The 12,871-nt window shown below is 43.0% G+C and overlaps 1 protein-coding gene across 1 annotated transcript in view; it reads right to left on the reverse strand.

Annotated features, from left to right (window-relative positions):
* Window positions 1–603: 603 nt before the first annotated feature.
* Window positions 604–12,871, reverse strand: part of PTPN9 (protein tyrosine phosphatase, non-receptor type 9) — a 43,004-nt gene continuing 30,736 nt past the window's right edge. Inside the window, exons 9-13 of the mRNA XM_008580055.1 lie at window positions 12,063–12,129; window positions 5,369–5,447; window positions 3,911–4,061; window positions 3,274–3,481; window positions 604–2,471 (exon numbers count right to left, since the gene is read on the reverse strand). Coding sequence (XP_008578277.1) covers window positions 2,257–2,471; window positions 3,274–3,481; window positions 3,911–4,061; window positions 5,369–5,447; window positions 12,063–12,129 — 720 coding nt within the window. The 3' untranslated portion in view covers window positions 604–2,256. The remainder of the gene's footprint in view (window positions 2,472–3,273; window positions 3,482–3,910; window positions 4,062–5,368; window positions 5,448–12,062; window positions 12,130–12,871) is intronic.

The raw sequence follows: 12,871 nt of genomic DNA on the forward strand, positions 1-12,871 counted from the left end.
CACCAGGAGGTTCTATCTGGGAGAATCAGTTACCAACCCTGTCACCCTTCTAGTCTACTACGTGAAGCCTTGGGCTCAAGATCAACTATCTGGAATTTAAGAGCTATTTATACTCTCAAAGGAGAGCTATAAGAAAAAGAAGAGAACAAAAACCCTGGTCTCTAAAGACAAAGCACTATCTCCTTCTTTGATGCAGTGAAGGGACCAAAGGCTTTGTAAGCAGACCAACTTGAACTCCAGTTCTGCAGCAAATCACCGTAACCCTCTGGACCTCACCTTCCTCATCTCTATATAGAAATGGGAGAAGGCTGGATAGAAGAAGGGAGGGAAGATAGTATCTCACTGGATTGCTGTAAGGTTTGAATGAAGTAAAGGGGGAGAAAGTACCTAGCATAGAGCTTGGCACACAGCAGGCACTCAACAGTGCTGGTCTCTTTGTCCAGAGCTATCACCTACAGACAAGGAGGGTGGCTCTCAGAACTGAAAGTCTCAGATACTAAAGGCCTGGGTCCCTCCCTTCCTCCCCAACCCTCCCAGACCAGACCCTGGATCCCCTCCTCACCTTCCCAGCCCCAGAATGCTATATTGATGAAGCTAAAAGGGTTTGATCATATTGGTATATTTATATGTAAATACAAAACTGTATCGCTGTAAGATATTGAATATGAACATTACAATTATTTTCTGAATCTGACTCAATCCATTGATGTTAAATACAAAATGAAAATGATTTTAAAAAATAAGAATATACACATTCAAAGAGCTTATTACAGTATAAAATTATTGAGGTCTGATCAACTGCCAACCTCATCTTCTGTGATGGGGGAAGAAGGTTTAGGGATTCCTGGAATTTTCTTGGAAATGTGAAGTGCTGGGGACTCTTGACTCCATCCCTGACACATCAGGCTGGGTGGGCTGGGAGCAAGCAGAGACAGGTTGGGTGGGTACAGGGCAAACTGTGATTGCAGGGGACCACCTCACCCAGCCAGCTTTTTATTGGCACAGAACCCACCCAGCTTGAGCTCCAGGGTCCGGCAGGCTAGTAGGCAGAAAGATATGGGCATCTCAGTAGACAGAGCTAAGCTGCATAAGGAACCATCAGCAAAAGAAAAAGGGGCCCCAACTCCTCCTTCCAGGGAGGGATTCTCATAGCACTTTCATCTCTCTCACACACACCTGGGCTCCCCCCACTTTCCTTCTAAGACTTCGTACCAATTGCTTTTGGCTTTGGCCATTCAGTGAGTTCATCTCTACCCTTGGTCCCCCATCCCTGGGGTAGTAATAGGAAAGAGAGGATCTAGAATCACAGTGGAGGTCTGTTCCCAAAATCAGCAAAGTAAACAAGAGAAAAATCATTAGATAAGGGCAATCCATGCTGAACTGATTCAGTGTCACAACAAACCAGTATTCTTTCTTCCAACAGGCAGCATCCAGAGGGAAATAAGTCATTACTTAAGAATGAGGGCCTGTGGCAGGAACATGAAAATGTATATGTGTCTTCTTCCACTATTCTGTGGTCTCACAATGGCAGACATGATCCCCAACCCTAGCTAATATAGGACAAATAGTAGGGTCCAAGAAACAAGGAGTCCTGAAGTGCAACACAGAGCCCCAGGAACTTCTACAAAGGAGTACCTGTGTGTATATATATTTATAGAATATGACCATATTATCACATACAATATATATTACATACACACGTACATATGGACCCATACATATAAGTGCACATACACACACACACACAGAATGACAGAAAAGACTGGCATACACGCCCTACATATAAACGTGCTTGGCACTCGGGATGATCTCTAGAATATGTAACTTGGTCAAGCTTTCTGGGGAGGACAGTGAATGCTCACCAAACCTTCCCATAAAATCCTAGCAAAGGGAAGGAGTAGGAGAGAGGAGACCTCCAGGAGGAGAATGTATTGGGAAACAGGGAGGGAGGTTCCTTCCCCACTTATCTCAGGGCCCCTGGCAAAAATCAATAGCCACAATTTGGTTTTAATAAGGCACAGTTCGATAGCAGGTGCTAGGAATTAAGAACACATTGCTGCTGGCCCTTTCTCGTGGCAATTTCACCACATTTATCTAGTCAAAGGGAAAGGCTGCCTTGCGTGTACACGTGCGCCGGGAGACACGAGAAAGAGGTTGATCCATGGCTTCAGCATAACTGATGGCAACCTATAGGCTCAGAAGTGTCCAGGGTAGTTTAAAGAAGGCTGGCCAGCAGGTAGGAGGCTCGTGGGACAGTTACTGACCCTCCATGGCCAGCAGATTCTGGCCAGAAGTCACCATGCCCTCCTTCTCTGCATACTCCAGGATAGCCTTGTAGCAAAAATAGTACTGCTCAGGTGTCTGGATGCTGAAGGCCCTCTGGGTCCTCATGCGTGACACCGTCTGGAATACATTAAGGGTGCCAAGCTCCTCCAGCTGTGCCAAGCAGATGTCCAGTGAGCAGAAGGTACCTGAAGAAGGAAGGAAGTGATCACATCTGGTTTACCTCTCCTCTCTTCTTCCCTCTACCAAATAACCCAGGCATGATTAGATGAATGAATTCAAAGGCAAGGTGCCTCACAGCAGGAAGCCAGATGGCCTTAGGTCTGAAAGGACTCAGGGAAGAGGTCACAGGGAGTGTTGGAGGCCAGAGAAATGAGAAGGCCCCCTGTCTCTCAGGATACACATGGGGTAACAGGAAAAATAAGCGGGAAGGTGACACAAAGGAACTTCCCACTTCAGTCCCACACCTCATTTCCAGAGACTCTACAACGTCTCCACAGAGGCCTAACCCAAACTTATTCTTCCTGATTTTCTCCCAAAGGGACCTTTGGACTGGAAGGACTAGTAGTTCCTGCAATGTACATCCCCTTAAGGCAAAAGCTGCTAATTGGCCCCAGAATTGAGAACACAGTGCAGGGTGGGGAATCCCTCCAGAGAGGGGGGACTAGGAAGGAAGCAACAGCCCAGCTGAGCTCTCTGGGATACCCACAGTGATGGTGATGACAAGGGACAGGGTCAGAAGATAACCATGCCAATGGGACATATAATGCAACAACCCCTAAAGGGCTTGGCTTGTTAATTATTTATTCTGGCTAGCAGCTAGCAGTAGGGATACCAAAAGGACATTAAAGAGGGATTTTTCACAGCAATTCACCACCAAGGGATCAAATGAATTCTTTCTCCAATCACAGATATAGGCTAAGAGCTTTGTTATTCCTCCCCCACCCTCACTGCCTCTGGATGCACCAAGAGCTGTGTCAAGTGCATTACCTGTCCTGCCAATGCCTGCACTGCAATGGACCACAATGGGTGGCTCAGGGCACTGCCCTTTGAAGCGTGTACTCATGCTGCTGACGGCCAGACTCTGCTGATTTCTGACCACTCTCAAGAAGTCAATGAGGGAAGCTGCTGAGGAAGGGACACCATAATCTGGCCAGCTCAGGAAATGGAAGTGGGTCACCTGGCGTTTCTGCCGTTCCTTAGATGAAAAAAAAGCAAAAGTTAATGAGGTCACTTCTGCCTGCCCCTGACTACCTTCAGCTTTTCCAGATTCTCAATACCCTGTTTGTTATTTCTATCACCAAGGCTCCTAGCTACCACTCTCAACTTTCTCCATGATTGCGTCTCTACTACAAACCCAAAGGAAGAGTTAAATGTTTGGAAAGAGCAGAATTCCTATATTTTAGGATCCAGATTTTTTATAAGTTTTATTCCTATGTAATGCCACTATTGTGTTGAGATAATGTGGCTATATTGGCTCTGAACTGAATAGCCTCATCCCCTTCCCAGAAAAACAGAAGCAACTTATAACCTTCCTAGAATCCTGCCTATTCCCTCTGAAGATTTTCTTTATTGTAAAGGTTCTCCCCCAGTATCAAAAGGTGAGAATATAGAAACCTGGATTTACCTCTGTGTTGTGAATTTCAAGTGTTGTTTTCTTATAATGGTTCATGTTCTCCACGCCTAGATTGGTCACTGTGAGGAAGCCAAATCGGATCCGAGAGTCTTTTTCTAAAGGCCAGTATTGGCCACACTTTCTCCTGCCACCCTCCTCAAAGCTAAAAACACACAGAGCAAAGTAAGCCTTCTACCGTTCCTCTCCACAGTAATAAACACACTCCCCCCATGACCAGCTACACCCGCAAGCAGCAATGTCATCTCTTTCATTGCTTCTAACGTATACCATTGATTCTTAGCAGAAAAACAAGGAAATGTCTTCATTCTAAACAGAGGTTAACAACAACTAAAGTTTCTGCACGTATTCATTTAGCAGACATTTATTAAGCACTACATCATTTAGTCTCTTTCCTGATACCTCATGGTACTTCTCACCTATCCGCAATAAATACTAGGTAGGTAAAGACAGACAGTAGAGAAAATGTAGTGGGTCAGAGAGAACTCTCTGGCCTGTACCTCAGCCACTGTTCATTCTCTTCCCCAATAAGGGTCCTTGGCTGATAGAGGTCTGGGAAAGACCTGGCTACTGGAATGTCAGTGGGAGGTTTGTGTAAAGGCCTAAAGTCCACTTTACCACTCTTTAGTGGCCCCAAAGTACTCCAAGGTGGTACTTCCCCCTCTATCTCCTCTCCAAATCAGAGGTGGCTATAACAGTGCCCTTAAGAAGAGAACTAAGCAAACATTCTCATTCCTTTTTTCCTCATCAGGAATAGGTTATAATTATCATAATGACAATGATGATACTAATGAAATAGATAATTCCTTAAATTTGGCAGATTTGTAAATCAAAATTTCAAAAATATTTCTTTCACGAAGAGCTTCCTGCCTGAGCCATTATGTTTCATCTCCCTTTTTTTGCAGTTCTCCTACAGGTGGAAATATGAATGCAGAGAAAAGTGGGCAAAAGAAGCAGCAAATGGACAGCAAAGGAGAACTGGTAATTCAGGAGCCAGGGAGACTGCTCCCCTCTGGAAATAGGGGCAGATTAAAGGTGAATTGTCCAATGTTTCCCAATATTCCCTTCAGTGAAGAAGACCAGGACCACAGAATACACTGTAACTGGCACAGGGTCACCAGAGCCATGGATTAAAGCTCTGACAAGTTAGATCTATCAATTTCCACCATACCCTGGTTATGTTAACTATGGATCAGCTAAGAAAAAGCTAAAATATCTCAAAATCTTTGTCATTGCTTTCCTAATTCTCACTATTGTTTTGTTTTTGGCAGCTGGCCGGTGAAGGGATCCAAACCCTTGACACCTTGGTGTTATAACACTGTGCTCTAACCAGCTGAACTAACCAGCCGGCCCCCTCATTGTTTCTAAGAGCTACACTTCCCTCTGGAATCACCTATGGTTGGGGACAGGGTAGGAGTGGAGATCAGTTGGGGGAAAAAGCAATTAACTCACCGGGTGGTCATGACAATCACCAAGACGTTTTGCTCCCATACCATAAGCCAAAAATCACAATAGGTATTCTCCAAAGGGCCTGGAATGAAAGGAGAAGACAAGGAACATGACCCTGGGAAGCACACGTTTCTTAGGCTCTTCTGTTTTTCTCCCAAATACTCCAAAATACAGATAGTTTAGCTCCCTGCTCTTCCCGACACATCCCTGCTATTCAGTGTAGTCCTTAGACCAACTGCGTCAGTATCATATGTGAGACGGTTAGAAATGCAGAATCTGCAAGTTAACAAGATCCCCGGGTAAGTTGTATGTAGGTTACTGCTTAAATACTGTTACATGCTCCCTTAGAGCCTTACTCATCAGTGCTTCAGTCATCACATCTGGGATGACAGTGTCAACTTATACATGTTTTTAGCTGTTTTCATCTCACCTAAGCTTCAGCCTTATAATGGTTGCCTACTAAACCATTCTCCTTCTGTGTCCCATCATCTCAGATCTATTACGTTGGCAACTCAGTCTCCTCCTTCAAAATTAGCTTTATCTATCAACTTTCTTACCCCTGTTAACAATAATGGCATTCTTAAATCATTCAGTCTCAGAAAGTTGAAGTCACCTCTGACTTACCCATTTCCTTCATCTCCCAGAGGCAGTAAGGCACCAAATCCTAGAGATTTTTTGCCTTTGAAATGTTTTTGGTTTTTATTCTTTTACCCCCCCACTTTTCCCATCCTGTTCTTCCTGCCCAATTTCACTGCCACAAGGACCACCTCATCTTTTGTCCAGGTTATTGTAACATCATCTTAACAATTATTTTTTTTTTTGGAGGGGGGACTGGCCAGTACAGGGATCCAAACCCTTGACCTTGATGTTACCAACACTGTGCTCTAACCAAGTGAGCTAACCGGCTAGCCCTGTAACACCATCTTAGTTTACTTTTCTGCACAGCTCTCTTTCTTTCCAGTATATTCTGGATACCCCACCAGTTTAATCTTTCTAAAAAATTGCTTCATCACAATATAGACACACTATGCTCACTTCGGCCTCCATTTCTTTGCTCAAGCTGTCTCCCTCACCTCCAGTGCCATTTACTTTCTATTCATTTTCAAGTGCTGCCTCTTCCATGATGCTTTCACTGACTGCCACACTCCTTATGGGACTTCCTCTCCTTTGAGCTCTTAATGGCACAGCTGGATCTAAACAGCTTAACCATTTGATTTATATGGTCTTACATCATTCATTTTACTTTATGGTTATTAATGATGTCTTAGTAAACATGGTCCTGAGGGCAAGGGCCATGTTGTCAAATTCTCCTTTTATGGTTAGAACCTGCAAAGGGCTGAGCAAGAACTTTGAAGATACTCGTGGACCATCAACTTCCTTTCAATCAACAGAGTAACAACTCAGGATAATTGCTTGTATTTTCCCAGTGCTTTTTCCTCCTCTGCTTTGAGGGAAGTGGGGCAATATCAAGGGTTGATCTGGGCCTGGAAGTCCACTGGTTCCACTACCATTTTTGCTGAATCTTTTAGCAAGCACTAACATCTAATGATATTGGAATTCCCTTTTTGAAGAGGTGGATCCTGCCAAAAGCATGGGAAGTCTTGGAAATAAGCTAAGTGTCCAACAAGAGAGAATTAGTTAAATTATGGGCCGGCCCGTGGCTCACTCGGGAGAGTGCAGTGCTGATAACACCAAGGCCCCGGGTTCGGATCCCATATAGGGATGGCCGGTTAGCTCACTGGCTGAGCGTGGTGCTGACAACACCAAGTCAAGGGTTAAGATCCCCTTACCGGTCATCTTTAAAAAAAAAAAAAAAAAAAAAAATTATGGCATAACCATAATTTACATAGTCCATAAAGATGATGTTGTGAGATCTATATTTTTTGCCATGGAAAGTATTCACAAAATACCGTTAAGTGAAAAAAGATATAAGGTATAGAAAGAGATCATTTTGTTAAATACTTTATATGTCATATCTATATGTATGCACAGAAAAGGTCCAGGAGGAGATGCTACAAAATGTTAACATTATCTCTGCGTCCTAGGGTTATGAATGATTTTTATCTTTGTTTTCTAAATGTTCTATAGTGGACCTGCATTACCCTAGTGTACACATCAAGAAGATAATAAAAACACCTTTTTCTCATCTCTGACCCCCATCCTTATTCACATCTTCCCACCTGCACCACAGCAGCTCTCATATACTTTATTTTCTACATTCAAACCACTGGCAGAATTGGGATTGCTGAGCAGTCAGGGCACCTGGTAACCCAGATACCAGACTCAGGCTAGGCAGAAAGGATCATAACTTTCTCAAAGGCATAAAAGAGAAACTTAGAAAGGAAAGTTGTACTTCGCAGGTTAGACCCTTTAACAGTAGACTTCTTTGAAGAAATAAAGTCAGTGGTTTATACTGACATAGGTGAAACAATCCACTGACTTGGCTTGCAAAGACTTCTGAACCACACAGAAATGAGTCTGAATCCTAGTTCTGCCACTTACTAGCTGTGTGATCCAAGGTCACCTAAACTTTTGGGCTTCAGTTTGCTCATCTACAATATAAATTAATAAACTTTCCTTGCAGAGTTTCTATAATGATTAGATAGAGATTATGTACCTAACATATAACAGGTACTCTCAGTAGAAATGTTATTATGAATAAGAATCAGAATACTGAATATAGGGCTGGCCAGGTGGCGCACTTGGTAGAGTGCCGCTCTTGGGAGCGCGGCGGCGCTCCTGCCGAGGGTTCGGATCCCATATAGAGACCGGTCTGCTCACTGGTTGAGCGCGGTGCAGGCATGACACCGAGGGTTGCGATCCCATTGCCAGTCGTGGTGCGGGCGCAACACTGAGGGTTGCGATCCCGTTACCGGTCACGAAAAAAGACAAAAAGAAAAAAAAAAAAAAAGAATACTGAATATAGACAAAAAGGTAGGCCAGGCAAATCAAACATGCCTTCTCAATATCACAGGACCCATTTTCTGGTCCTAAAAGAGTACTGAAGCCTTTTAAAGGTGATCAGTGCTTGACTCAACAAATCTCTGTGTAGATGATTCATCCTCCTGTGGAGAACAGGTAGCCCAGAGATCAGGCCCCCCCCCCCCCTTTTTTTTTTAAAGATGACCGGTAAAGGGATCTCAACCCTTGGCTTGGTGTTGTCAGCACCATGCTCAGCCAGTGAGCGAACCGGCCATCCCTATATAGTATCCGAACCCATGGCCTTAGTGTTATCAGCACCGCAGTCTCCTGAGTGAGCCATGGGCCGGCCCCAAGATCAGGCTCTTTTTTGCTTTGTATTTTGTTTTGAAACTATATTTAATGCTTTTATACAAAAGGGGGAGGGGTGGGGAGAGAGCTGAACCAATCACCCTTATGTGAAAATGTCTTATTGATTATGCTTGAGATAACCTGTGAAGTGGTGGAGGAAGGACCTAAAGGAAGAAGGAGCTAGGACAGAGGCAGGGATTGGAGGACCATAAACATCCTATGTATAACCCTCCAGGCCCCAATGTCTGGTCTCCAATGTTTGCTCTTCACAAAATAAGGCCACTGCAGGGACAATTCTCCTGGTCTTAGAGTGGGGAGGTCAGCAGATGGAACTTGAGCACTGGGTGTAGAGGGGTTGGGGCACTGGCAGCTGGCCAGCTACCTGGGTAAGTGGGAAAGCAGAGAGCAAAGAGGTAGTCCCTCCTCTTATTTATCCCTTCACCCCCGGGCCAGAGCCGAAGGTTCAAGTGCCTCAGGCCCAGACCCCTTGACTCTTCCTGATTGGGAGTTGGATTTACCACAGGTAGGGGTCAGGGGATTAGCTGGTCCTCATCCCTAGGTTTGCTTCCTTCTCACCTTGGGATTCTGACATGAACAGGTGAAATTCTGCATGATTTTTTGTTGTTGTTGTTTTTTATTAATGGTATGTTTGCTATTATGGCCAATATGTAAATGTTACTCTGAACACATATTTACATACCATGTTACTTAGCGACATTATCTGAACATTTGTATGCACGTTTGAGAAGTTGTCTGCATTAGTCATTTAAAAAATATGTCACCTTAAGCTTTCTAAGAGGTATATAAAATGAAATTTTAAAATAAACAAACAAACAAATAAATAAAAACAAATCCTCTCTCAGCTCTTTCCCTGCCACGACTGAGTTGTGCATGGGTGGAGGCTTGAGTGCATTCAAGATTCAGCTTCACATATAACCCATCAAAGAAGGCACTGCTGCGGGAGGTGCAAGGATGTTAATACTGCTTTACATGAGGTGCTGAAGACCACCTTCATCAAAGATGCCTAGCCTGTGGAATCTGTGAAGCTACCAAAGCCTTAGACAAACACCATGCCCATCTTTGTGTGCTTGATCCAACTGTGATGAGCCTATGTATGACAAGTTGATGGAGGCCCTTTGTGCTGGACACCAACTCAACTTAATTAAGGTTGATGACAATAAGAAACTAGGTGAATAGTTAGGCCTCTGAAAAACTGACAGAGGGAAAACCCCTTCAAGTGATTGGTTGTGTAGTAGTTAAGGACTACAGCAAAGACTCAGGCCAAGAACGTCATCAAAGAGTACTTCAAATCCAAGAAAAAACTTGGCTCTCCAAAAAAAAAAAAAAAAAAAGAAAGAAAGAAAATGGTAATGAAATTCTCACGCTCCTGAAGGAGTATCTTCTGTACAGGGCCTTCTGAGCTAGCCTAAAGGATTCAATCTCTGCATAATTAGCAACTCTAAGCAGTGCCTTCTTCTTCTAAACCTAGAAAAAGGAGGATCTGAGGCCCTCTAGAGTCAGCCCTTAGCCAACATAAGCCCATCCATGCCAAGACCATCTTCAGTGAAGCCCCTAATCTCAGGCAGATCACATCATATTCTATACCTGCCAAAAATCTTTCCTGATAGTTCTCCTGTTTCTTCTTAGGGTCTCAAAAGGACTCCTTTTGGAGACAGTAGTCCCTCCCAGGAGGAAAAAAAAACCTCTGACCATCAGACTGATTAACAATGTTCTAAGAATCCAAAGGCCCTTTCCCCCTTTTTCTCCCCTATCTTTCCTTTTGAGAAATTTCAAACCTATCGGAAAGTTGAAAGAATAGTAGAATAGTACAATGTATACATACATTCTTCAGCTAGAAAGCTATCATTTTGCAATATTTGCTTTTCTTTCTCTCTACACACACACACACTCTCTCTCTCTCTCTCACTCTCTCTTTCCTTTTTACTTAACTATTTAACAGTAAGTTACAGACTAAATAATGTTTCATGCACTTAAAAAAAATTTTTTTTTTTTTTAAAAGATGACCGGTAAGGGGATCTTAACCCTTGACTTGGTGTTGTCAGCACCACGCTCAGCCAGTGAGCGAACCAGCCATCCCTATGTGGGATCCGAACCCGGGGCCTTGGTGTTATCAGCACCGCACTCTCCCGAGTGAGCCACAGGCCGGCCCATGCACTTAAAAATTTAAGAGGGTAAATCTTAAGTGTTCTTACCACAATATAAATAAGTAAATAAAATTTAAAAAGTTGCAGACATTTACAACATTTCACTCCTAAATACTTGAGCACATTTACAAGAAAATCCTCCTATAGAACAATACCATTAAAAAAAAAGGAAGAATACCATTATCAAACTGAAGCAATTAAACAGATACAATGTTAGCTGATACAAGGTATCCAATTGTCCCAATAGTTTGTCCTTAATAGTTTTTTCTCCCAATTGAGGATCCGATCACAGATCACACATTGCCTTTGTTCATCTTTTTAGTTTCCTTTAGTGTAGAACAGTTTTCTGTCCTTTTTGTTTTTCATGGCATTAACTTTGAAGAGTCTGAGCCAGTTTCCTTGTAGTATGTTCTAAAATCTGGATTTGTCTGGTTTGTTTCTCATCATTAGATTCAGATTTTAAAACTGGCAACATACGACACTTCATCACATCAGGAGGCATACAATGTTCCATTGTCCATTATTGTTGATACTAAGTTTGATCACTTGGTAAGGAGGTATCCACCAAATCTCTTGCTGGCCATGCTTTGCAATGGTCAAAGGGCCTTAAGCCCAAATAGTGACCTATTTTGTCCTCCTGTTTTGTGAGTTCCTCCTCACCTCTTAGAAGGTGACATGGTATTCTTGAGATGGACAGAGGCCAGGTCAAAAGGAGTATACTAGGTCCACAGGAGCATTTACAGAAACTCCATCTGAAATCTTCCTAAAGTCCAGTATTTCACTGTCAGACTTAGCACAGATTATCCAGGTCAGAATACTTGCTGGAGTGCTCTGTGATGGTACAGGGACCAGCAAAGGCTTCTTAAGACAGAAACACTAGATTGGACTCAATCTCTGGGAAGTCCCACTGCCATTCCTGGCTTCTTACTAGACATGAAGAACATGTCACTGGCTGGTGAGTTCTGATGCCCTACTCCTTTGGACTGGTAATACTAAGATACAGTCCAAAAACGTTCAGGGAGTAGTGTTATGTGTTTCAATCTCCAATTTATATGCAGTGAATTTCCAGGAAAACCTGGTACAGAAACCCTATACTTTTCATCTGCCTTCCTCAGCCACCATCAATCTTTATGAAAGGCCAGGATCTAGTGGCTACAATGTCAACTCAAGTTACCCTTTCCTGTAAAATTATGCCACCATTTGGTACAAGGAATCACAAGTAGATGGCACAAAGCCAACATGTGAGTGCCAGATCAGCTTACCTTGTGTACCAATGTAAGCATTCTTCTGCTTGTAGCCATCCATGAAACTGGCATTGATGTAATCTGTCTGATGATAAAAAGGAAACATCATTGCAGTTGTATGAAATATGCCATCTGGTTCAGAAAATGGTGTACAGTTGGCCCTCTGTATCCATGGGTTCCACATCATGGATTCAACCAATATTCAGGCGGAAAAAATTCCACAAAGTTCCAAAAAGTGAAACTTGAATTTGCCACATGTCAAATCCAAGGAAATGAAGTGATGTGTAGGTACTATTGTATTAGATAAGATAAGTAACCTAGAGATAATTTAAAGTATATGGGAGGATGTGAATAGGTTATATGCAAATACTACACCATTTTTTATAAATGATTTGGGCATCTGTGGACTTTGGTATCCATAGGGGGACCTGAAACCAATCCCTGACAGATACCAAAAGATGACTATGCTAGGCAAGAACAACCCAAGGTATGACTATTCTCGTCAGGAAGGAAATGAGGAGTGAAAGGGCTAATTCAAAATCTCACTTCGACAAATGGAGGCTGGGACAACTAAGATACCTGCATGAAGAAAAAAATCAAGCTGACCCCCTCCTCACACTACACACAAAAATTAACTCAAAATGAATCACAGCCCTAAAGTAAGAGATTAAAGCTATAAAACTCTTAGAAGAAAATATAGGAGTAAATCTTTGTGATCTTGGGTTAGGCAAAACCTTCTTAATGTGACACCAAAGGCACAAGCAACAAAAGAAAAGAGGTACATTGAACTACATTAAAAGGTTTTGTGTTTCGGGCCGGCCCGGTGG

The sequence above is a fragment of the Galeopterus variegatus genome, unplaced genomic scaffold, assembly GCF_000696425.1.
Source record: "Galeopterus variegatus unplaced genomic scaffold, G_variegatus-3.0.2 Scaffold2009, whole genome shotgun sequence".
Lineage (NCBI taxonomy): Eukaryota > Metazoa > Chordata > Mammalia > Dermoptera > Cynocephalidae > Galeopterus > Galeopterus variegatus.